The sequence below is a fragment of the Gopherus flavomarginatus genome, chromosome 10, assembly GCF_025201925.1.
Source record: "Gopherus flavomarginatus isolate rGopFla2 chromosome 10, rGopFla2.mat.asm, whole genome shotgun sequence".
Taxonomy (NCBI): domain Eukaryota; kingdom Metazoa; phylum Chordata; order Testudines; family Testudinidae; genus Gopherus; species Gopherus flavomarginatus.
Genome location: NC_066626.1, coordinates 73,205,331 through 73,231,959, shown reverse-complemented (window position 1 = coordinate 73,231,959; position 26,629 = coordinate 73,205,331). Strand labels below are relative to the sequence as shown.

The following is a 26,629-nucleotide window of genomic DNA, read 5'->3' as shown; positions in this document are numbered from 1 at the left end:
GGAACTATCTGGTCCTGAGGATGACTTCAAGATTTGGTGTATGGAGTTGAGATATAAAACATAGCATTTAATGGCAAACAATATCAGATTGGAATTCCGTAATGATCAGTGGGATTAAAAATTATGTATCAGAGACTTTGTTTACTAACAGTTTTGTTCTCTTATGACACGGCTGTCATTTCCAATCGGTCTACTTTTCTGAATAGGAGAAAATGACTACATTGTAATATCGATCATTAACCTTTAAGCATGCGATAAAGCAGTGACTAACCTGATCCTTTCTGAAACTTGAATTTAGAAGTCCAGGTAGTTAGAGCTTCATCCAAAGCTCATTGCAGTCAATGGAAAAACACTGATTTCAACAAGCTTTGGTTCAAGCCCTCCTAGGCCTAAATCCAGGAAAAGCAGAAAAGTGGGGATTTCTGAGAGTAAATTAAACGTACATTTATGTCCAAGGGCCTCCCTCCATTCCATATCCAATGAAAGACCATCATGCAATGCCATATGAAGATAGCAACTGACTAGGCCTGCAATTATTGGCTCTTTCATGCTGAAAATCTATTTCTCCCAGGGATACAAGTACATCTGCATAATTAGCAAAGGCAGTTACACAAAAAATAATTAGGTTGCTGAAAGCCAAAGAGGGGAAAAAACTGTAATTTTTGCATCAAGAGGTTGACTAATTATACGTAAAAAACAAAACAGATACATCAAGAATCATCGAGAAATCTAACATTCACCTTAGCTCTATTTTCTGCCTGTAAGGCTTTCTAGTAACCTAGCAACATACTTACAAAGATGAAATCCTCCCCTCTGTAGGCTATATAAACAAAATCCACTTCAAATTACTATTCAGACCTTCTCTTCCTCCCTTCCCCCCGCCACACAACTGTTGTTTTATTCATAATACTATTAAGTCTTAAATCAAAGTCCAGATTGACAGGGAACAATATGAAGTGTTTCTCAACATCAATTTGAGGAAATTGTGATTAAACACTGTTAAAAAAAATGCTGGAATTGTTATTTGGAAAAATATACAATGGCTCAAATTCTGATCACAGTTAACACTGGTGTAAACCCACTGGCTTCAGTAGTGTTTCTCTAGATTTATATCAGGGTTACTGATAGCAGAACATATCCCATTATTTTGATCAGTGTTACTCGTAAACTGAATGTCTCACTATTCAGACTAAAAAATGTTGCTTATCTGCTATGAAATCTGTTTGTTCAAGACAGTCCTAAATGACTTACAGCGCACTTCCCCAAAAGTACTCTCAATATATATAAACTCTCACTCCAGCCGCTGATTTCTTTTACATGAACATCGGTGATCTGATAAATACATCTATATTCAAGTCAACATACTCTGAGAGCTAAAAGATCGGTTTCAGCTATAGTTTTCCACTGTCTGATTCTCTTGGGCAGATACCACTTTCAGTGAAAATCATCATTGCCTTTCTGCCTGATTAATTCCCCTGCACATCAGTATAAGGCAGGCTTGACAACCATTTCTGAATTCTGTCATAGTTAGCACAGGTCAGTGCTCCTAGGTAGCCAGGACTCTATTACGAACCGCCCCGTTCGCCAAATGTACGCTCACAGCTACCCACCAGAGAGGCCTCGGGCATGGTTTCAAAACATGGTTCTAACATGTGTGGACATAGGTAACTTCATTTGTTCTCACCTGTCTTATAACCATGCTAGAGGGCCATGCTCTAACCCTGGACGATAGGCTAGAACAGTGGGTGAAATCCTGGCCTCACTAAAATCAATAGGAATTCTGCCACTGACTTCAGTGTTGCCAGTAGTTCAACAGTTTTCTAACATGATCATCACAGGAATTTTCTGTCTAGACACATCGACATAAATCACGTTATAACGTGCTTTGGGCACAGTGATGTTTAAACATGGTGATTTCTGTAGTGAAGACAGGGACTTACTGTCTTCAAAAATGGCATTTAATCCTGTTTACAGGAATCTGTATGGAACAGTGGTTTTCAACCTTTTTTTTATTTGCAGGGCCCTAAAAAATTTCTTTTGGAGGTGCGGACACTTTGGAAATCTTAGGCATCATCTGCAGACTTCCAGGGGTCTGCAGAGCACAGGTTGAAAACTACTAGTGTAGAGGAAGTCTGAGGCTTTATCTACATGGAGCCTTTCCCCCATGACACGGCTGTAGCAGCCTGGGGGCTAATACTAGTGCAGACAAGCCACTGGTCTGGGCTAACTCTAGTACTGATGGAGCTGCATCAGCCCCACCATTATCCTGCTCAGATAATAGCTTATTTAAACTGCTGCCAGCTGACCTACACACTCACACTCCCACTACTGCAAGAGGAGACACAGTGCAGACACAGCCTAAAAGGAGCAGTCTTCATGATACTAAGGTAGACAGCCTGGCAATAAGCACGGCCATCTGCCAAACTCCAAAAGGGATCAGCAGATTCACGAAGCCATTTCCTGTGAAAAGCTAAGCTTTGGGGTGCATATTATTTATTACCTTTTCCGTAAACTCAGGGGGATGTTGATAGTATCTCCTTGGTTCTAAAAGCAAGGATAAAACAGAACCTCTCTGGACAACAAGTCTGTCTTTAGGCCACGATGAAATGTGTGATCAAGGCTGAAGATAAGTCACATTTACTGTCTAATACCATTGCTAGAGGGCATCATCTGAACATAAAGATTTATTGCACAAATTTTGTTTATACATTGGATAGAGAGAGGAAAGGAGGATACTAGGGGTGGGGTAGTTAAGCAGAGGGGATGAATCTGCCTACAACACCAAGGGAAATTGAAAAGTCTGAGAATTTTCTTCTCAGTTAACTCACCACACTCTCTCACACACAGGTGTTTTGCTTATACCTATGAGTAGTTATGCTTCCATTAAAAAACAGCAAACATATTTAAAGTGGTGTTTTAAAAACAATAATCAAGAAAATAATATATTGTATGTGTTTAGTGAATCAAGACAAGGTGAATTTCAGTAAGTCAACAGTTATTTAGAAAAGACCCATCTCTCTTCCTCCATTTATCTACTTCATGATACTTTCACAGTTTTGGTGCCTGTAGCCATGGTACCTGAGGCACCTGTGAGACTACACAAAGTGCTGAGATGTTAAAGAATGTCCTGGGGGCTAGAGCAATCTCCTAAGGGCCTGAGGTTAGGCAGGTTAAGGAGCTGATACCCTTCTCAGTTATATCCAGGGTATAATAATTATACAGCTAAAGTCTTGCTCTTGAAATCTGAAACAACTCCCCTTTTTCTACTCTCCAGCAAAACGTATTCTTAAGGGCGACTCATTCCTTGAATACTAACTATTGTCCTAGCCATATAAGATTGTGATCCACCTGATTTTCCTCCAGAACTGCCCTTATATTATTCAGATAATCCACTTGCAAGCTGAGCTTGTGGCATGTTAATAGGTTCCAAGGCAGCTTCCAATGGCAATGAATCATCACCATCTCACACCATTTCAGTGCACTGGGGCTCTATTGAGACAATGTGGTAACATGACATCACAACACCATGATGCACAAATATGTCCCAACAAACTTCAACAAGTGCCAGCACTGCATAGGACATAACCAGCTAAACTCTTTTTAAGGAGAACCTGCCTTAGATACATCCAGAGTCCACATTAGCATCTCTCACTAAGACAAAATGGATCCCATTCATCCACATTCATGGAAAAAAGGGTAAACAGTGAGGTGGCAAAATTTGCAGATGATACAAAACTACTCAAGATAATTAAGTCCCAAGCAGACTGTGAAGAGCTACAAAAGGATCTCTTAAAACTGGGTGACTGGGCAACAAAATGGCAGATGAAATTCTATGTTGATAAATCCAAAGTAATGCACCTTGGAAAACATAATCCTAACTATACATATACAATGATGGGGTCTAAATTAGCTGTTACCATTCAAGAAAGAGATCTTGAGAGTCATTGTGGACAGTTCTCTGAGAACAACCACTCAGCATGCAGAGGCAGTCAAAAAAGCGAACAGAATGTTGGGAATCATTAAGAAAGGGATAGATGATAAGACAGAGAATATATTGTCTTTATATAAATCCATGGTATGCCCACACCTTGAATAGTGCATGCAGATGTGTTCGCCTCATCTCAAAAAAGATATATTAGACTTGGAAAAGGTACAGAAAAAGGCAACAAAAATTATTAAGAGTATGGAACGGCTTCCGTATGAGGAGAGATTAATAAGACTGGGACTTTTCAGCTTGGAAAAGTGATGACTATGGGGGGATATGAGAGAGATCACGAAAATCATGATTGGTGTGGAGAAAACGAATAAGGAAATGTTATTTATACCTCCTCATAACACAAGAACCAGGGGTCACTAAATGAAATTAATAAGCAGCAGGTTTAAAACAAAAAAAAAAAGGAAGTATTTTTTCATACAATGCAAAGTCAGTCTGTGGAACTCTTTGCCAGAGGATGTTGTGAAGGTCAGGACTATAACAGGGTTCAAAAAAGAACTAGATAAATGGAAGATAGGTCCATCAATGGCTGTTAGTCAGGATGGGCATGGACAGTGTCCCTAGCCTCTGTTTGCCACAAGCTGGGAATGGGCGACAGAGGATGGATCACTTGATGGTTACCTGTTCTGTTCATTCCCTTTGGGGCACCTGGCATTGGCCACTGTTGCAAGACAGGATACTGGGCTAAATGGACCTTTAGTCTGACCCAGTATGGCCGCTTTTATTTTCTTTGTCTAACTTCACTGACATCAATTAAGTTAGATCGGGATGAATTCATAAATTTAAAGTAACTTGGTGAACCATTGCAGTGTTTGATAAAGGTGTAAATTTTTCCTTCTAGATATAGACAAGAACATTGGTTCTCAGTTACATTCTTCTGAACAACAAAAAACATCCTTTATGGTGACGAAACGTCAGTTTCTCCTCCACTATAAACAAACACAATTTTCCCCATACTCAGCTTAGTGTTTTATCCCACTCCAACACACAATGAAGTGCATGAACTAGACTTCACCATTCCCAGATGTACAGGAAAAAATATAACATTTTGGAACGAGGCACACAACTTATTTTATGAATTTCCACAACACTGATAATTTACAAAAAAATGGAGACCATCACAGTATTCTACTTACCACCTGCACCCTGGATCATGTTTCCAGATTTTTGGACCTCATCGAATTTTGTAAAAATTACATTCAACCTGTTTGAAAGTTAAAGAAAAGGCATTACACAATAAGTAACCAAACTGAATTACTGTGGCCCCTGTAACTTAAGAGTGCTAATTAAGGGAATAATTCTGCTCCCACTGAAGTCAATGGGACTTTTGCCATTGACTTCTATGAGAACAAGATGAGGACCTAAACTATTTTATGTATGACACATATGTACAATGTTTGATTATTAATAAACAAAGAGGAATCAGAGAAAAGAAAGACAGAGACACCAGGTGACACATTATAGGCAGGACTGGCAGCACTGCTTTTAGTAAAGTTGCAATTCCCATTACAAAACCCTGTTTCCTGTTGCTTATGACTTCGCTGTACTTTAACCATTTGCAGAATTGTTGATAAAGGAGAAATCTTGGGTTTTAAAGAACATTCTTGTTTGGCCTTGACATTTCTTTTCTGTTCCTGCCTTGTTTTCACCTTTGCATTTGCACTGCAGCAGGAGATCTTTAGCCCAGCACAATATGTCAGCCTATGGAGTCGAGTCCTCAGATAGACTGTGGCAGACCTTTATGAGGGTGCACACGGAGGCCGGGGGAGATACTGCAGCCTACACAGCCCCCTCACATACCAGATCTTGATGAAACAATTCCTTCCCAAGCTTCTCTTGGGCTAATGCAGCTCCACACCACCCCTGCTTGGCCCAGGGACTAATTGGCACAATCTGACCTTTAATGTCAAAACATTCTACTAAGCAAAACCAAAAAACTTCTCACTATGCCAAGCATTCATTGCACATAACACAGACATGCTGTAAGCTTGAAAGCAAAACACAGAACAATTCATTGCAACTCATATTAGCCCATTTTATAGACATGAAAATTGAGGCTGTGAGGTTAAGAGACAATAATATAAATTATAATGATCTCTGATGGGCTGCAAAAAGTCCATTGTTCTGGAGTTTCAGACTGTGCACACTGCAATGGTCAGAGTGTCAGCAGACCCTCTTTGATCAATGAGCATGCTAACAACATCTTGAGTCCTATGACAGCCTGCCCTTGGAAAGCAAGGGGAACCATACCTTGTGACAGCTAAGACCACATTGGCCCTTTGCCAGGAGCCAAAGCACAACATCAACATTTATCCAACTTGTTTAAAAAAATCAGATCTGAATGCACTTCTCCAGAACCTTTGCTAGTACTTAATTCCACCGTTGACAATGACTATAAGGTACTTAGTGTCTGAGATCCCCACCAATGAAAATCTAAACAATTCACAGGACCAGGACAGAGAAAGATCAAACTTCGGCGGAAACTCATCTATCTGTGGGTCTCTGCCAGCTGAACTGTATCTTCTCATGCCCACCTTTAAGACTCTGCCTGCGTTTGTTCTCACTTCCACCCACCCACCTTCTCATGCCCCTCACCCCTCCACCTCTACTCGCCTAATCACTCCCTCTGTCTTCTCCACCCATCTCAGCTCTGACTTATTATGCTGCCCCAAAGCTTACATCCGCTTTCCTGCTTCCCCTGCACTACACACACATACACTCCCTTCCCGTTCCTCTTTCATATACCTCCTTCAGATCCACTTCTTTCTCAAAGACTTCTGGCAATCATCTCCTCTCTATGTCTCCTTACTACTTGGTCTCATCTGTGGAACCCGATATTCCACTGATCTAAGCCAGGGCCTTATCCTGTTTGGTGCTAAGCACATTGGGGGAAGTTCATATACTCAGCATTTAGCCCCACTGGACATTTTTATGGACAGATTTTCAAAGGAGCTCTGGATGTTTTCATGATTTTTTTCAATCTGAATGAAAATAGTGTCCCAAATTCTCCACGGGGTTGCACTAGCATAAATAATAGAAGTAGTTAGCGCATGGAGCTTTTAAACGTATTTAAATGTTCCCCTGCATTGCTATGAACCCTTGAAGGTGAGAACCAGAAAGTGAAACTGACCAGTCTATGTTCCATCCTATGCATCCGAAGAACACGAAAGCTCATGCTGAAATAAATTTGTTAGTCTCTAAGCCCTCGTCCAGACTAACCCGCGGCATCGGCGGGTTAAAATCGATTGCTCGGGGATCGATATATCGCGTCTAGTCTGGACGCGGTGTATCGATCCCCGAGCGCGCTTACATCGATTCCGGAACTCCATCAACCCGAACGGAGTTCCGGAATCGACGCGGAGAGCCGCGGACATCGATGCCGCCCCGTCCAGACTGGTGAGTACCTCGATTTTAGAAATTCGACTTCAGCTACGTTATTCTCGTAGCTGAAGTTGCGTATCTAAAATCGATTTTAATTCCTAGTCTGGACGTGGCCTTAGGTGCCACAAGTACTCCTGTTCTTTTTGACCAGTCTAGTTTCACCTTTCAAACTGAATGAGGAGCAAAAAATAAACAAACTGCATAAACTGACTTCATACTTTCCATGAGTATAAGCCTAAAGGGACAATTATGACCATTTAGTTTGACCTCCTGCATACAACAGGCCTTCAAATTTTACACAGTGATTCCCATATCAAGCCCAATAACTTGTGGTTTTCTAAACTGGAATTTTATTTCAGTTTTCAAAATAATCTAAGGTATCATTATGCAGACAAGACTAATACATGCAAAACTGTTTGGTTTAAATAGACAGTGTTGCAAGTTCTCACAACTATACTGCATCTCCCAACATTTGCTGTTTTGCTTAAAGCCCCAGCTCTTGGAAGAAGTGATTAATTGAGGATCTCAGCTTCCATTTAAAACAGAAGTAAGTTTCTAACCCTTGTGGTTGTAGAGAAAAATCTTGAAAATATGGTCCAACTGAACCTTAAAGGTTCAAATACCAGGAGGTAAATATAAAGAGAACAAAATGTACAGTTGTTTTAAAGATCTCACAATTGCTGAATATATGGTTTTTATCTTGCCAATCTCCTTTTAACTGAGTGTCCATTTACCAGTCTAAACTGGCTGCTCCATAGTCATAGATTCTAAGGCCAGAAGGGACCATTATGATCATCTAGTCTGACCTGAGGTATAACCCAGGCTATAAAACTTCCCCAAAATAATTCCTAGAGCAGATCTTTTAGAAAAACATCCACTCTTGATCTAAAAATTGTCAGTAATGGAGAATCCACCATGACCCTTGGTAAATTGTTCCAATGGTTAATTATTCTCACTGTTAAAAATTTACATCTTATTGAACAATTCTGCCTTTTCTGCATTATTATTGATAATTCTATCATTTCCATCCAGCAATGGACCAATACCATTACCAGGTTTCTTAATGTTCTTAATACATTTAATATACATGCAAGACCTATGAAGTCCAGAGGAAGTAACCAAGCAGAATGTTGCAACATAAACACATTACCATTTGAATTACAAGAAACTCACAGATCTACACCTGCCTTCATAGGTCCAATTACACCCTAACCACACCAAGAAATCTGTTATCTACACCAGGCGTTTAGATTCCACAGAATATGCTCCAGGAAGAAAGTCTAGGATACACACCTTAACACACTCAAAACTGCCACACAAAGACACGCTGGAGAAGTAGATTGCATCACGGAACTGGCCACCCAAACACCCCAAGAAAACCTACCTCAATACAGAAATTAAATCCCCTCTGACCACACACCCCTAGTTGTCACCAACCACCTCACGCTGGAACCCATATAGGATATCATCAAACCACCACATTCCAAGAGAAATCTTTCCTGAACACCCTCTTTTGGCCTTCAAGCAAACCCCCAACCACTCTAAGCTCATCATCAGAAGCAAACTTCCCACAGACCAGGACACATCAACTCAAAGCAGCACCAGACCCAGTCAGAAGAACAGATGCAAAACCTGCAGACATATGTCCACTGCTTCAATGGTCAATATCACCCCACAACACACATTTCAAGAGCCATGGGTCCCATACATGCTATCATCCACATGTGGTATATCTCATCCAGTGCACTAAATGCCCCACTAGCAACTATATGGATGAAACCAGAGAATCACTACATTCTCGAATGAACTCACACAGGAAAATGATAAAAAGACAAATAAAACCACTCCAGCACCGAGGGGTGAACACTTTTCATTAAGCGATCACTCTACATCTGACCTCATCCTCAAAGGAAACCCGCACAACACTTTCAAAAGACAAGCCAGGGGCCTTAAATTCATATCTTTGCTAGTCACTAAAAATCATGAACTGAATAGACACACTGGATTTATGGCTTATTACAACAATCGGTAATCCACTAACAAACCTCCCCCAGTTGCCTTCCCCTCCCCTTTCTTTCCTCCCAATGACTGGAGAGGTGTTAGTGAGCCACTTCACCTTTAATGGTCCCTTGAAATATTAACTACTTATGCTAAACAATCTGTTCCACCTTGTATTTAGCAGTGACATACTGAGTCAGTTTCCGAGGCCTGAAAAAGAGCTCGGTGCAAGCTCCAAAGATTGTCTCTGGGTATGTCTATGTAGCAGCTAGACACCCATGGCCAGCCTGTGCCTGCTGAATCAGGCTTGCAGGGCTCCAGCTGCAGGGCTGTTTCACTGCTGTGTAGACATCTGGGCTCTAGCTGGAGCCCAGGCTTTAGGACCCTGTGAGGTGCGAGGGTCCCAAAGCTCAGGCTCTCGCCTGAGCCCACAAGTCTACACAACAGTGAAACAGTCCCAGAACCTGAGCCCAAGCTGGCTGGCATGGGCCAGCTGCACATTTTTCTTTTCTGTGTAGACATACCCTCCCTCACCAACACAAACTGGTCTAATGAAAGATATTACCTCACCCACCTTGTCTCTCTAATGTCCTGAGACCGACACAGCATACATTTGAGAGTTACATTTTCTAGGGCTTATGTAATATTTTTTAAATACTTTCCGCAGATGCTATGGCTCCAATCCTGCGAACACGTACATATGTGCTTAACTTTCTGCAGGTGAATAGTCCCTGTCAACTTTACTCCATTGAGTAAAGTTAAGTACATACAAAGTGCTTCCAGGACTGGAGCCTAAGGGCCCAATCCCACAAAAAGACTTGCATGCGTAGCCCCTAAATGCAGCAATAATGAAAAGAAACCAAGAAAAGCAGAAAGAATGGGTAATCTTAACTCACCGAGACTGTGGTAATCCTTTTTTACTGAGATCTGCCCTTACACGTTCACCTACATGTCTGTAAATTTCCACTAGGCTGTTTATTGCTGCATCTCGAACCTAAACAGTAAAGAAGAGATTTAACAGAAATTAATCATATTTTTAATATTATTTCCTCAGACAAGCGAAAAAAGCAATATATCCATTTCTCAGCCACAATGGCTCCCATGATTTTTTGCATAATAAAGAATAGTAATAGTACTTATGTAGTGTTTTTCATCCATAGATCTCAGAGGGTGATAAGTATCAGTAGGCTACTAATGAGGAAACTGAGGCACAGCGCATCAAAGTGACTTGCCCAAGGGCAGATGGCAAGTCAGTGGCAGAGCTCTCCAGCCTCTGTGCATGCAGTAAATCCGCTCAGCCTTATAAAATTCCACTCACCCGTTCATATAGGATGGGTACATTTTCTGAAGGCTAAACACAATATTCTTTTTTTCTTCTTTATGACCATCATGGTAAAGGTGAATGAACAGATTTTGTAGATCTGTGGTAGTAGATCAACACAATGAGCTTGTAAGATGGCACTAAATCAGGAGGGGCACCTCTTTGCATTATAATTTTGCCTATGTTGATCTAATAGCATGAGGAAAGAAGTAATTTTGATATCAATCGCATAAAAGTCCTTCCATGTCAAGAAATCAGGCGTGCTCAGTAACTTAAGTCCTTGACTTTCTGTCCTTAGATTCTGCAGACACAGACCAACCTCCTAATGAAAAATACAATGCCACAGAACTACCATGGCAAAATGGCCTTGGCTACAGGTTCCCTTCAGATCTGTGATATAGACCCAGACTATGTTACCCAGCACGGGAAGAGTCACTGCCGCAAGTGTAGGTGTAGACAGAGAATGGTAAGAGAGTAACAAAACCCCTAGTATCTCTACTACAGAACAGATTTCAGTACAACATTAGTACCGCAGCAGATCAACTATACCAACAAACTAATCATGTTTTTTACATGCTCTGGGCTGATATTGTTAATACAAGGCAACTGAAACCAGGGCAATAGGTGCCTCTCAGACACCAGGGGGATAGTCTAATCTTGGCACTGCTAGGGTAAATGATTGACGTGGATTCTTGACAGAATGTAAAGTAAGAACTTTGCATGTAAAAAAGGATATTTTTCTGGTTTGCAAGAGATGTGCTCAGCAGCCAATTGAACTATATCGCCCCCGGCATCTGCATGGACAGAAGCCCAGAACCGGGTAAGCCACTGCTCTCCATCAGGCTCTGCAGGTGAGGAGGGTGTGCACTGGAAGATGCCTGCAATCCCTCCCTTCCTGCAAAGTTGTGGTGAAGAAATGCCCACCACTAGCATTAACTTACCTACACTGCCCTCCCCAATGTCCAACACACACACTCCCACCTAAGGAGGGGAGGGCCCAGAGGCGGCAGCTGGTGGGGGATCCCCTGGCAATATGACTGCAGTAGAAAGATTGCCAAGGAGATAACAGCCAGCATGTGGCACAGCACCTCAACTGCTGCTCACACTTGTCTAGCTCTGTCCTCCCACTGCAGAGCTTTCCCCTAGCAGGGTCCCTCGCTTCCTCCCAGGCCCCTGAGTTCTGGCCCTCCTGCCCCAGGGGCTTTTAGTCATTTTCCTCTGCCCATGTCAGTCTTCTTTCCTTTCCTCTCTCCCTCCTGAGCTCATTCCATCTCTCCCACCATACCGCCATTCACCTCTTTCCCCTCCTATTCTCCCCTCTCCTCCTACCTAACCCCATATTTCCCTCTCTCAGGCCCCAGCATCCCCTTTTCCCCCACATGCTGCCCGTTCAGTGCCCCCCTTCCTCTTCTCCTCTCCAGGCCGGGCTCTGCACAGCACTTCTTCCCGCCATCCCCATGGCAACTGGCAGGTGAAGCACTATGCTGCAGCACCACCTATGCAGAGGGGAGGGCAGGAAGCAACCACAGGATTTCTCTGCCCCTACAGCCTGAGCCCTGGCACAGAAGGTGGAGAGGACAAATGGCAGCCCCGTGCATGCTGAGGGGCACCTCTCTGCCCTCCCTCCCCCAATTCCTTACTCAGCCGTCTGTCTGCCCCGTCAACTGCCGCTGTGTCTGCGGGCGCAACTGCCCCTCTCGCCAGGTTCTGGAACCAAGGCCAAACTCAGGCTCCTACTGGCCTTCAACATTCCACCAGAGCTTCTCTTTACACCTTGGACCAGTGGCTGATAGGAGCAGCTGCACAGGGCTGGCAGGCTGGAAATGTACAGGGCAATGGACTCTGCTCTCAGACACAGAGATTCTCTAGGCCAAACAAAGTCATTGGCCAAAGTCAGCAGAAGCTGGTGACATCCACCCCATGTTTGGTTTTTGGCTAAACAGAGGGCATTCCTTTAGAATCCCTGATCTTGTAATCTTCAACCCTTCGCTGCACTCCCTCACAGGGTGCACTGGTAGAAAGGACTCTCGAGTACTTGATACAGTCACGAGCAGACTCTTATTCTGTCACACTCGATTCCCTAATCGGTAGAGGACTATTGGTGTGGACTCCGAAAAGACCCTCACATTCAGTGCGCCTGTTCTGCTGCCAGGTTGTCAGCCATCTAAGGAACAAGGACAGGAGATAACCCAATGACAAGATGAAACTGATGTGGGAGATGAAGTTAGGAGGAATCTCCCATAACCATCTGTTCAGTTGCAGAGACCCATTTAACCAACCCTACATAAAGGGATGCATCCAGTATGGTGTACAGGGGTACACGCCTTTCTGGCCAATTTAGGAGGTTATTTTAGGCCCAATTAAAGATTGAGGCGCTGCAGCGATTGCTGAAGGACAGTGTACATGGAGTGGGACAGATCTCAGAATGAGATGAGAAGTGGAAGTCCTCTCTCTCTTTCTTGGACAAATCTTCTTTAATGGGTCACCATCTTTACATGTGCTGTAACGAGGAGCTAAAAACAAGGGAAAGCATGGGGCTCCGGTAGAACAAACATTAAAAGAGTAAATATGACACAACCCAACCTATCTACAGAGAGAATACCAAGGTCCAGCATCACATGCTATCAGCCTGAGTAAGGCACAAGTTACCAAACAAAGCCACACCAGGAATTCTAGGGCTTTCTTCGAGCCCTGTTACATTGTAGAGGTGGGAGGAGCGAGCTAAGACCCGACAAGCCCTTAAAACAAGAAAGCCTCACTGGTTCCCATTGCATGGAGCTGAAGAGAGGCCACTGATCCTGCCACAAACAAAGGAAGGACGAGCAGATCTCGTCCCCTCAGCTGAAGATTTGATCACTGCTGCCTGTTCCTCTTAGAGGTAATGAGGGGATGAAGATTCCAGAGCAAGACTCTGACGTAAACACTTTCATAGCTGGGAGAGGGGAGCAGGTGACGGGAGACTGCAGTTGGCACAGGTGAAAACATGGCTCTGAAGGGGTAGGTAAAAGAACACTAATGCGCCCTCTAAAAAGTCACCATGGGAAAATTGTGCTTTCTGAAGAAAAGTCACTATAAAAAACCTACAGCCTAAGGTCCCAACCCTTCAAACACTTATTATTATTTATTATTTGTATTAACATAGTGCCTAGGAGCCCCAGTCACGGACATAAGTTACTTTATGAGCCTGAATAGTCCCATTGAGTTTAATGGAATGACACGTAAGGTTACTTGGATGTGAACATGTTTGCAGGATCATGGCCTAAATAAATACTCATGGCATACAAGATGGGGTGACCATGGGGCAAACACAAGTATAAATCTTGGCTGTATCAATAGCGGCTTTTCTTTATTTATAACAACACAATTTTGTTAATGCTTTTAAGTTCTTTATGTTAAAATCCTTTAGACTCCTGTCCTCAGTCAGAACAGTCTAAATTCATATAACTAAACAGCCATATCAAGAGTTTACTGGGATAAGGGAAACTGCTAAACGATCACTCAAAAACAATGTTAGTTTAAAAAAAAATCCTCCGCTTGTAAAAAGAAAACCCTCAACAATACAACTCGCATCTTTGTAGCAAAGCGAAGCAAAGTAAAACAAAAAACCCTGCGTTTCCCTGTTTCTGCTATATCTCATTCAGCCAACAGAGGACAGTGTTGATCAACATTCTGCTAATGGAGCTTTACAACAATGATTCTCAGAGGGAAGAAAATAAGCAACTGGAGACAGAGAAAAATGTGTTATCAGATCACAAGGTCCATCCCTCTCCTTCCACACTACCCCGTCTCCCCTCCCCCCCAGGAAGGACAGGATCTAGTGGCCCCTAACAGAGGAAGCATTTATTAAACTGACAGTGCACTCAATGTTAGCCAAATGGGTTAGTGTTTTTCACTACTGTGAAGATTTAAAAAGATACCCAGGCACAGTAGTTTATGTTTGACTATTGTGGAGTTTTGTTGTTGGTTTTGTTTTTGTTTGGGCAGGCCAGGCTACACCTCTCTGCCCCGCAAGCACTGCTTTGGGGAGACTCTGAAGGAAAATTAGGAAATTCGAGATTGTGAGATGTACTAGGCACCAACAGGAGTGCACAGGGGTGTGAGGGTTGCTCCCCTCACACACTTGCTGGCTGCTCTAGCAGCGCACACAGAAGAGAGAGAGAAGACGTGTTCAAACAATCACTGCATGTGCACTGAGTGAGAGACCTGGAGCCCATCTCTCTCCCCTGCCAGAGAGCCTGCCAGTCCATCCCCTGCCCAGGGTTTGAAAAGTCAGTAAAGGAAGAGAGTTTGGCTCCCCATTCCCCCTCCCTTTACCACCTCTCGGGGTAACCAGCTCTTCCTCTTAGTCCCTTATACAAGCGAAGGGAACACTCTCTCCCACCCAACTCCTCACAGCAGCTAGGGGAGAGCCCCAGCAGTCGCGGGTGGAAGGGGGGAGGAGAGACCTGCCCAAATCAAGAATCACGAGGCACCTATTCTCCAACCGACCACCCAGCCCAACACCACATCCCACCCAATCAACAGCCAGAGACAGCTGCCAGGTAGGGGCACACCTAGAGGAGCATCCATGATGCAAGGGGGAATGAGACTCATGGTGTGAAGTGAACAAGAGAGGGCCATTTCCAATGACTGGGAACCAGGAAGTTGCCAAGAGCTGCCCTATATAACTACACTATCTCACATTGCCCTTTCCCTTGTCTTCCCTTCCCCACCTTCTCCCTTCCCGTTTCCAACTTTCACTTGTTGTGTCTTGTTTCCAATTGGATTGTAAGCTCTTCAGGGCAGGCTTTGCCTCTTCCTGGCCTTAGCAGAGCACTTAGAGAAACTGGGCCCTCATCCTTCTCAGGGTGAGTGGCACTACAGCAATGGAAATCACTCTAATGGAGTTGGGAGAAGACACACGTACGGACTTGTTGAATTCTCTGGAGGAGAAGGAAAGGAGGACAGGAATGATGGATTTGTTCAGAGGGAACAGCGCTATTTTTACACAGGGCGTTGGAAATGTATCACAGATTTTGGTAGGATATTTTTGAGGAACTTCCTTATAAAAACTCTAGTCTAGCAGCACATCACTGCCAATTCCCTGATTAGGACACCCGCTTCCCCCCAAACCAGCTCTTATAACACAACACAATAGAGCACATGGCACTAAGCAAAGACGGACTGGATTCATGCATCTCTTTCATATCTTCCCTTGAATTTACTCAGACGGCCAGAGCCCCAATATCCCACGCAACTCACACTGCTGCACAAGGAGTTAACTATTGTCATGATTTCAGTCTTTTAGGATTTGACTCTTATTAATTATTTTGGCGACACCAATATAAACCCAGAGCAACACCAGTGAAATCACTTCAGATTTACCGTAGAATCACTGAGAACAGAACTAGGAATGCCCAAAAATCACAGTATGCAAAACTAAACCAAGGCTTTTCATACAGGCTTTTTCAACAGTCAGCACTAAGCACACACAGTCAATGTACCATTCAAAATTTAGTGCCCTGCTTATTGTGAGTGGCAATCAGATCCCCTCTCCCTGCCAGTAAATATGGAATTTAACATTGAGTTTCACCAAAGACTTACCTGGCTGTTTGGATCGCCAAGTAAGTTACATATATGTGGCACAATCTTACTCAGTGTTAAACTCTGAGCTCCGGATCTAGGAGAAAAGAAAGTGCATAAGTATGAATTTTTGTTTAGTTGGTTTTGTAAATGTAAAACACTTGGAATCAAGTAACGCATGTCTATGACAGGTCCTGACTTACACGTTGAGGGTTGAAATAAGGCAGAGGCAAATCCCTTCTCTCGTCCGGAAATTCTTGTGTTTGAATCCTCCCAACAGTCTATCCCACACGTACTGCAGAAGACAGAAAAGACGGTGGAAAGGGAAGAAGAAAAATAGAGTGAGTGGGGTTTTCTTTTCCAGCCCTGGCACAATTTATCATCCCTTGGGTTTAAATATAAACTCTGTGCCCACACACAAGAGACTAGGAGGATTTCTAGGTGGGAGCTCCAGGACGACTGTATTAATCTCAAAGGTCACTAATCTTTTGTTCTTTGTTGAGCCTTTCAGTAACTCACTGTTAGCTAACATAACACTGGTTTACCAGCACATACCCACCAACCCCCAAGGCACAGCCCCTCTGACACCTGCGACTGCCTCTCCTATCGTGAAGCCCTGGCTAATGTTCAAACACACCCATCTCCCAGCTGTGCCCCTGCTTCATGTACCATTGCGCTCTAGGCTGCGGGATAGGGAAGCACAAGCATCAGCGAGTGAGCATTTAAACAGTGGGGGATGCTGTGTTCATCCCTGCCTCTCTTTCTGCCCTAAAATCTCGGGACAAATCAGAAATTAGGAGAGACAGGGGGGGAAGGCTCAGAAATGGATGCTCTCCTGGACAAGCCGGTAGAGCCGGAGAGCATGTTTACAGAGCACCTTTCATTTCCAAAAATCCCAAAGAATCTTTCCAAACTATACGTGTGCATCACGTATAGTTTGGAAAGGGAATAGGTAGAGTTTCAATAACAAATACGAGGAAAGAGGGAAAATACTTGCCAGAGGTAAACCCCTCATTTTACAGAAAGTATCAGAGGATCATTAACATCCATGAAAACAGAAAGGTCCTGGATTATATAGTAGTAATCTGAAAGATCCACAACCAGTAAATTATGTGGCTCTCAGTGGACCTAACTCAGAAGAGGAATAAATCAATTTCACTCCACTGGGACTGGAACCTAAGGTTTAGAAGATTAATCAACCACCCCTCCCAGATCTAACTGCAACTGGTCTGAACATGATCCATTCTTCATAACCACCTTGGGAGATTATCCTGTGGACATGGAGACAACAGGCCAGTTAACATGCACCCATGGGGGAAGGTGACTTTATGGCAGGTCATAAATACAGATTCCAACATAGGTTCTTTGTGAACACACACAGTGTATTCCAAATGAGTCATTGCCATACCTGAGGATTAGTAGCTTGTTCCATAATTTTTAGCAGCAGAGCCTGATCCTGCTCCCGCACTGAGTCTTTAGCATCTCCCAGCCTGTCAAGTAAACTTGGCAACACTGGAAAAAACAACACACCAAAGTCTATCAAAAAAAAGCTACAGAGTTTAACAGTTAAAATCACACACATACACTTCAGCAAAGCAGAGAGAACTCTGGGACATCACTAACTCACAATGTAATTTGTGTCCCCACTCATTTGTCTGTGATCTCAGGTGCTGAGCACCCATAATTCCCATTGATGTCAATGGGAATGGACAGCACTCAGTACCTCTCATGACTGAGATCTTGACAGTTTTGCATCAATTAAGATGTAATCATTAGACAGTGGTACTCTGTGACAGCTAAGAGGGAACGACGCAGCAATATACAGTAACTCCTCACTTAAAGTCGTCCCGGTTAATGTTTCGTTGCTGATCAATTAGGGAACATGCTCATTTAAAGTTGTGCAATGCTCCCTTCTAATGTCATTTGGCTGCCTGCTCTGTCCACAGCTTGCAGGAAGAGCAGCCCGTTGCAGCTAGCTGGTGGAGGCTTGGAACCAGGATGGACCAACAGCCCCCCTATCAGCTCCCCCTATCAGTTCCCCGCTCCCCTAAGTTCCCTGTGCTGCAGCCGCCCAGGAGGCTATCAATTGTAGGGCAGTTTAGCTGTCCCTCCCCCCACTGCCATGTGCTGCTCCTGCCCTCTGCCTTGGAGCTGCTCCCAGAGACTCCTGCTGCTGTGCAGGGGGAGAAGAGGGGGAGCTAATGTCAGGGTGTCCCCCTCCCCCCTGTTCCTGCACTCCGCTTACCCCTTCTCCATATAGAGCAGGGAGTGGACACAGACAGAGAGAGCTTGGGGCAGCAGCCACTGTCTCAACTTCCTGATCCACTTAAAAAGACGAGGCATTTAAGAGTGGGTCAGCTTAGGTAAAGGGGCAGTGTGCATCTCTCGCTCTCTCCCCCACACACAAAGTGTGTGTCTGTCTCTGCCTGTTATGCTGTCTCCCCTCCCTCATGTTCGTGCTGCCTTGTGTGAGAGGCTACATTAACAACAATGTGTTAACCCTTGAGGGCTCAGCCGAGTGCTAGTTCACCATTTAGCAGCAAGGCATTTCCTGGGAAATATCCCTTCCTCTTCCACCCTCTAACTTCATCACCTCAACCAAGCTTCACAATCAGCCTTGCTGTGAACAGTATTAAATTGTTTGTTTAAAACATATACTGTGTGTATATCTATATAATAATAATAATATAGATTTAGATCTATATAATATAGATTTAATATAGAATCCAATTTCTTATGGGGAAATTGGATTCGCTTAAAATCGGTTCACTTAAAGTCGCATTTTTCAGGAACACAACTACCACATTAAGCGAGGAGTTACTGTAATAGCATGGGACCATCCTTGTTGCAGAGGCTGGCAACTAAGGCAGGAAGTACTGCAGAGGCAGAGCGGTCTCCAGAATGAGAATGGGGAACATGAGACTATTCAGGGGAGCAGTGGGGGAGAACCCAGAGACCTCTCCCAAATTTAAAAAAAAAAAAAAAAGTTCACAAAAACCACAGGACACTGAGAATGCACTAGTAGCTCCCAGGCTTTGCAGACAACTGTGCAAATTCTCCAGACACAGATCTGCACTGAACCAGACAGTGCCCTCTCCTACTCAGCTGGTTAATGTCAAATCCTCCATGGAATTTAGGCTGTGCTCCTATGACTAGGTTTTGGTTGTGGGCTCTGTTGGCTCCATAGAGGATGAGAGCATACGCAGCAATAAGGGGACTCAGCACAGAGGCTAATTGTTTAGGGCCAGAGTCTGTCACTTTTACTCGTGCTATTTGAGTGGCAGAAGCTGCGAAGTACCAGTGCTGATGATGCGGCTTCTGTGGTATATGCAATGTTAACAACATAATTCAGATTAGTGACAGTTGACCATATTTCTGCTTCTTCGTTACAGCCATAACCTTCTTTAAATGAACGAGGCTGTCCGGGTGAGAGTGAGGGCAGAATTTGGCCAAATATATTTCAGGTGGGCTAACGATCCCTTATCCTTTACCTGTGCCTATTTGAGCTTTAAAGCGATCCTGTAACCGTGACACTAGTGCAGACAGGATGTCCATCCCCAGCAGAACCACCTGCAAACACACAACAACAAAGACAGCAAGTTAGCGTGCAGTCAGGCACAAGACACCAGGATAGGCAAAACTTAAGGGTTTCCCACTGCAGAAGCAATGCTGGAATAAATGTGTTCATAAAAGAAAAACAAATCTTTCACGCATCGTATAAGGAGTTCCACTGCAATGTATGCCATTTGGACCTGCCCACTGCCCAGCGTAGAATATGACCATAAAGAAAATTACTTGCCTACTGCAGAGGAGAAATGAAAGGATTATGGATTTTTAAACAAATTGCAATCCACATAATCAATCATCATAATCACTTTCACAGACATGTTCTTATGTAGTATATATATTTGCAATTTATTAATTATATTATTTATGTATTGGTAATTAATAGGTATTAATTATAATGTATTACTAAATAATGTAAAATGTAACTGGGTTAATTGTATTTATTGGCCAAGTTTAAAAAAAAAATTAAACTAACAGCAATAAATAGGAACAAGTAAATAGATTTTTTTATTGAAAGTGAAAGTGTTTGTCAACAGTGTTACTAGGATTACAGTCATTTTTTTTAATGTATTTAAAATTATCATCATTATTTATTAAAGGGATACTACAAACTTTAAAGATTGTGAAGCACTTTGAGATCTACTGATAAATAAGCCCTATATAAGAATTGGATAGTATTATTATTTGAAAGCACTGCATATTTTGCAAAGTGCTAAGTAAATGCTAATTAAGAATATCCACAATGATACCATGTAATATTAATAAAAAGTTACAGAAATGCTAATTATAATAAATAATATTCTTAAGATCTATGTATTCTTTGTTAAGCATAATAAATAAGTGGTAGGTAATAGACTATTACAATAAATACTTTGTAAACTGCTTTATGCATATTAAGTTAGCCAGGCAAAATATTCTCTCCACCCCCACTCACGGTTTGGTTTGGTTTGATTTTGTGTGTCTATTTTTATTAACATTATCCTGGTAAGGGTGGGTGATCTTTCATAAAAATTTAGTAAAGCTGTGCAAATGTTAGATTATTTATTACTACTATCCTCAGTTCCATCAACGTATGCATAAATATCAGCCCAAAGGAAAATGCAAACAAGGATGCATTTGACCACTTCTTCCTTTCCATTTAACAGTACAAACTTTGCTCTAACACTGTTCATTCACTCAAGGAAGGTTCGCCAGCAACGTATGCAAATATACACGCTAGGTGGCGCACTGCATTATGGGTACAGTCGTGACTGTCGGCCAAAAAAGCATTAAAACGGCGTTAACTGACATAAAAATGAAAGCCCGAGACACAGTATCGTGCTGGGCTGCGTCCCTGAGAGAAACCACAGAGACAAAGCCAGGCTCAAAATGCGCCGTCGCCACAACCTTACTAGCCGTCCAGAGTCCCTCCCCGCATTCCCATTAAACACGTTCCCTAACCATCCTTCTCTTGGGGTTGCGCTACTGTTCAATGAACGTATAGTGAGAACAGTACTGCTAACACCGACACAACACGTAAGCGCCCGCTAAGGCTTCGGCTTTAATGTGGTGCAATTTTTGGAACCCAATAATTGGTGCAATCTTATACCTCGTTGTAAGAACAGTTTAATATTTCATAGAGTTTGTTTGTTTTTGCATTTTTTCCATCACCTTTATCCAATATGAATTATGCTCCTGGGATTTACCCTTTCCACCCCCCACAAAACACGGAGCGGACGGTGCAAACGTGCATCGGGAAAACACCTTTCCGTTTCCCTTTACACAGTAGATAAAACAGCCACTAGATGGCGCAAGAATCTTTGCGAAACTCACCATTTTAAGCTCAAAACTGAAGTGCATCTACTTCACTTACTCCCTTTAACTAGGGCCTGAAAATAAGCCCCTAGCAAATCAGCAATAATTGCTCCTCTCCTCCTAAACAACGTACACACTGTCTGTTCCCCCCCAGACAGACGGCTCAGTTTATCTATTCAGTGTTGCAAAACAACCAACAGTTCTGCAAGGTTGAATGATGATTGTTAGGAATGTTTAATTATACTTACATTTGTTATAAAGCTTCCTTAAAATTTCTCTTTGCAAGTCTTTCCCTGCAGATTTCCTATTCCAGGGCAATACCTTAAATACTGGCAGCACTATGCAGCCTAAGCATGTTGCCAATTATAAAGCTCAGGTACATTTGCTTATAAAATGTGACAGAGTTTACTAACTAAATCTAAACAGTATTCCAATTTAATATGGAAACTCTTCCTCAACCTAGAGGTCAAAAAGTTTCCCATAAGATACAGGCACTACGAAGATGATCAAAGAGATGGTTGTGCTGTGATAATGAAGTCATGTCATCATTACATCAGCATGTGTCACTAGGCACTTGGGAATGAAAGAGCAAGGTGAGGTGGGTGGGGTGCTGCTTTTTAAATACACTACCTAGTCTAGTGTTTTGCAAATTTCTGTACAGAAAAACTACCCAGGCTCCATGTCTCCCACCTGTGTTTTTCACTCTGTTTCTAATTTTATTCCAAACATGGGTCTAGGCAAATTATCATGTAAAGAACTACAAGCAATAACAAATATAAATTTGCACATAGGGGCTCACGGTAAAAATTTACTTTACTGCAAAGTCTATTATACTATGGTGTATGCTAATAAAAACCTCCATACATTTAAATAGTCAATCACCATCCTTCATACAGTGTTTTTTTCATTTTCTTTGGCAACTACTGGCACTTATGCTGTTGTTGCAATTGCTTAGTATACAAAGATTCGGTGATGAAACGCTCTTAATGAGTATGCTTACTCCTAGAGACACCCATGATTAGGTAAAAGAAACTGGAGTAGCCCTTTCAGTAATATGAGAAGGATGCGTATCCAGTTTAAACTTAAACACTGATGTGAAATGAGATTAAAAAAACAATTTCTGGGGAGTTGGAATGGAAAAAGCGCAGGTGCTGCTAGATCAGTAAATAATCTTTTGTAACTTCCAGCTACCCAGTTCATCAGTGTTCTAAGTGATCGAAAGCATCTCCAAATGGTTAGGTATTTTTCCACCAGTTAAAGGGACATAGTCAAATACTGTGCTACATGCTGGCAGGAGAACCAAGGAAGAAAAAGTTTCAGAGCGCTAGCCGTGTTAGTCTGTATCAGCAAAAACAATGAGGAATCCTTGTGGCACCTTAGAGACTAACAAATGTATTTGGGCATATGTTTTCGTGGGCTATAACCCACTTCATCGGATGCATGGTGGGTTATAGCCCACGAAAACTTATGCCCAAATAAATTTGTTAGTCTCTAAAGTGCCACAAGGATTCTCATTGTTTTTTCTAGGAAGTAAAGGGTCTTTGCCTCATTTGGTCCTTTCCTCTACATCAAAGAATTTGCCCCTGTATTGGCTCGTTTTCACATCCATAGTTGCGCACCAGGGACTGGGCTCTGTATCACCGACATAACTGGGAGTTTGACCACTGACTTCAAAGGGAGTTGGATCAGGCCCTACCATTATTCATTCTATGCATCCAAAGAAGTGAGCTGTAGCCCACGAAAGCTTATGCTGAAATAAATTTGTTAGTCTGTAAGGTGCCACAAGTACTCCTGTTCATCATCCACATGGTCTGTCAGTTACTCCGTGCTCCTCTTGGCAGCAAAGCACAACAGCATAGGTCCTACATAAAAAGCAACCTCGGGATACAGAAACTGTCTTATCAACTGAGGGCTTGTCTACACACAGATGCTAAAACGGCACTGCTGCAGCACAGACCTTTGCTACAGGTACAGAAGGAGGTCTCACTCTAGTTAATCCGTCCGCCTTGAAAGACAGTAGCAAGGTTGATAGGATTCATCCATCAACCTAGCTGTGCTTTACCAGGGCTTACACAACTTAACATTTCACAGTGGTGTGAATTTTTCACATCCCAGAGTGACTGAACTAGGCCAATCTAAATTTTAGGTACAGACCAGGCCTAAGTGGTAGAATATTCTTGTTTAAGTAACCCAACAAGATATTCAGACCCTAGATAACATTCACGGTCACTCACATCTGGGACATCTGTTACATGACAGCATCTCTTGCTAAGAAGGAACAGGGTATTTGCTGTGTGCCACTATCTGCAGAACGCTCAGCACTACTCCAGCTCCAATGGCAGGTCATGTTCGTAAGGGAGCAAGGCACCCATCTCATCCAACTTGAATTGCCTTGCAACATGCTTGGGAAAGTGAGAGGAACAAGAGTGGGACTCATCCAGTGTAAATACAAAATCAACAATTAACCTCCCCACACACCCGTCCCTAGGATCAGACAATGGAAGAGCAGCTAAGCTAAGACTTTTACTTGTCTGTATTTCTAATCCATAATTTAAAATTAGCCTTAGATCCAAACCAACACTGTAATTACAGAGTTATTTAAAAATCCGTAGCGACAATGACCCAGTGCTATTGTTTGCCACTCCGGAGACCAGGATCTGATTACCACATCTGATCTTTCACCCAACTCCCAAAGCTGCTAGAGGCTGCAAGGGCAGAAAAGTCAGCATATTACACCCTGCAGGTAGGGCGTCCCACTGGACCTGCTCAAGATCTCACAATCAAGGATTTGAAAAGCCATCCCTGGCTGAGAAGATGCTGATTGCAATGGGTAAGATCTTGACTATAGGTCCCACCCAGCCTTCTTTAGGCCTCATCACCTCACCACTGTGCCTCAGTTTCCCCATCTGTAAAATGGGACTAATGATACTTTCTTCCTTCATGAAGCCCTTTGGGATATATTGATGGAAAGTGCTATATAAGACCTAAGTAGTATTAATATTATCACCATCTCTCATGGGATTTTAGCCACTGGTGGAGCTGCACCAGTACAATCCCCTAATGTAGACATAGTTTGCTCTAGTGCAATGCAACTTGCATTGGTGTAGGTTAACCCAGTTTACCTGTGACATCACTGCAAGCTTTGTCTAAACCAGGAATGAATAAAGAACACTGAACACTGTCTTATTTGAGAAACTGATGTGAAGGGAGCCTGGAACATGGGGAAGCTGGAAGGTTTGGCAATTGAAATGAGCAGCAAGATGATCTTCCTACCTGTACTATTTCTATCTGGCTATGAATTTCTAATCATAGAATATCTGGGTTGGAAGAGACCTCAGGAGGTCATCTAGTCCAACCCCCTGCTCAAAGCAGGACCAATCCCCAAACAGATTTTTACCTCCATTTCCCCAATGGCCCCCTCAAGAATTGAACTCACAACCCTGGGTTTAGCAGGCCAATGTTCAAGCCACTGAGCTATCCCTCCTCCCTGTGGAACCTAGGCACCACATACGTGAATTAGTCAATCAAATGTTGATGCAGAGAAAGCACAGTTTTCTGCATAGGACTTCTGAAGAATTACACTGGGGACTGAAGAGTAAAGGAATGACTCCCAGCAATGAACTAGCCTTCTTTACTGAAAGAATGCCTGGTCAAAGAGACATGCTGCTCTGACAGTGGCAAGACTTAACCTTATCATGATCTCCAGTGGCATGGAGTTCCACAGCCCTCCACAAAAAACACATTGCCATTGGCTTTCGCTCTCAGGCCTGTTAGCTGTATTGATCCTCTAGAGAGAGTCAGAGAGAGGGAAGCAATTCATATCCAACCCATCAAGAGCTCTGAAGGGCCTTGGATTCAGGGCAAACAGAGTCAATTAGGAGCTAGTGCAGAGCTTCATAGACCCATACACCCATCCATTTATCTTGCTTGCTTGGCAGATGCTTGTGTGGTGGCTGCTGGGATTCCACAAACGTGTCAATACTCAATTTGTGCCAACCAGAAATTCATGCACTTGCCATCTGCTGAGGCTTTTTTTTTTTTTTTTTTTTTTTTAAAACAGTATCGGCTGAAGTAGCTAATTGCTGACAGCAGACTCTCTCCTCCCCTGCCTTGCTCTCCAACTGCTCACTCTCAAAGTACTGTCTGCTCCTGGCGTCCTAGGCTCCTGTCAGTTACCAGAGTTTAATATTCCCCCTTCCCAATGCTGAAAGGGAAGTCACACCTCATGCTTTTACAAGCTGTCAAAAAACGCCTTCAAAGGACTTCACAAAATGGCTGTCCTTTAATATTTGGGAGTAGCTGAAAAGCCTGGAGGCAGCCCTGTGTAGTGGAGATGACACATAAGCTACCATCACTCCAGTATGATTGCAAGCGTTTACCAGGCGTAGCAGAAACAGTCGATAACCTCCAGGATGATTAAAAGGAAGATGCACCTAAATGTGCTCTCTGAGCCCTGCTTTGAGAAAAAAGAATGAGGGGAGGAACCACACAGTGTAGGGGATTCAGAGTCAGGTTCTGTTCCTCACTCTATCCCCAGCCTGCTTTGCGACTCTGGGAAGTCTCCATGCCTCAGTTTCCCGATCTGTAAAATAATGATGTTGAACTTCTTACATAGGAGGCTTCAAGAGCTGCAAGTGCAAAATGCTATACAAGAACAAAGAATTATTAGGAAAAGGACATGGTTTTGTGCCTTCCAGAATTCAGCTGGCTAAGTGAGTAAGATACTAACAAACACAAAATAATAATTAGTATTCTCTGATAGACGGCAGTATAGGAGTGCAAAGCAGGGACCTTCTTTGGAAAGTGCTTTGAGATCTACAAATGAAAAGTATTCCATGAGCACTAGGTGACATCATCATCAGTTCACAAACCGAAAGCTTCAACCTTTGAGGAAAGAAGTATTATCCTCATTTTATGTCTTCAAATGTTCACTAACTTAGGGGCCTCCCTTTCTGAGTGCCCAATTTGATGCATCTCTGGCCTAGTTTTCAGAGCCAATGAGCATCCCCTAA

At 43.0% G+C, this 26,629-nt stretch overlaps 1 protein-coding gene and 1 non-coding gene across 47 annotated transcripts in view; one reads left to right on the top strand and one right to left on the bottom strand.

Moving 5' to 3' along the window:
• Positions 1–26,629, bottom strand: part of CLASP1 (cytoplasmic linker associated protein 1) — a 278,689-nt gene that overhangs the window by 183,881 nt on the left and 68,179 nt on the right. For all 46 annotated transcript variants that reach the window (XM_050916932.1, XM_050916931.1, XM_050916934.1 and 43 more), the window contains 6 exons: positions 19,748–19,826; positions 17,665–17,768; positions 16,460–16,551; positions 16,278–16,353; positions 10,270–10,367; positions 5,131–5,198 (listed from right to left, as the gene is read on the bottom strand). In XM_050916932.1, coding sequence (XP_050772889.1) covers positions 5,131–5,198; positions 10,270–10,367; positions 16,278–16,353; positions 16,460–16,551; positions 17,665–17,768; positions 19,748–19,826 — 517 coding nt within the window. The remainder of the gene's footprint in view (positions 1–5,130; positions 5,199–10,269; positions 10,368–16,277; positions 16,354–16,459; positions 16,552–17,664; positions 17,769–19,747; positions 19,827–26,629) is intronic.
• Positions 21,262–21,388, top strand: LOC127030563 (U4atac minor spliceosomal RNA). The gene has a single exon (XR_007768424.1). It is a non-coding gene; the product is annotated as a U4atac minor spliceosomal RNA (small nuclear RNA).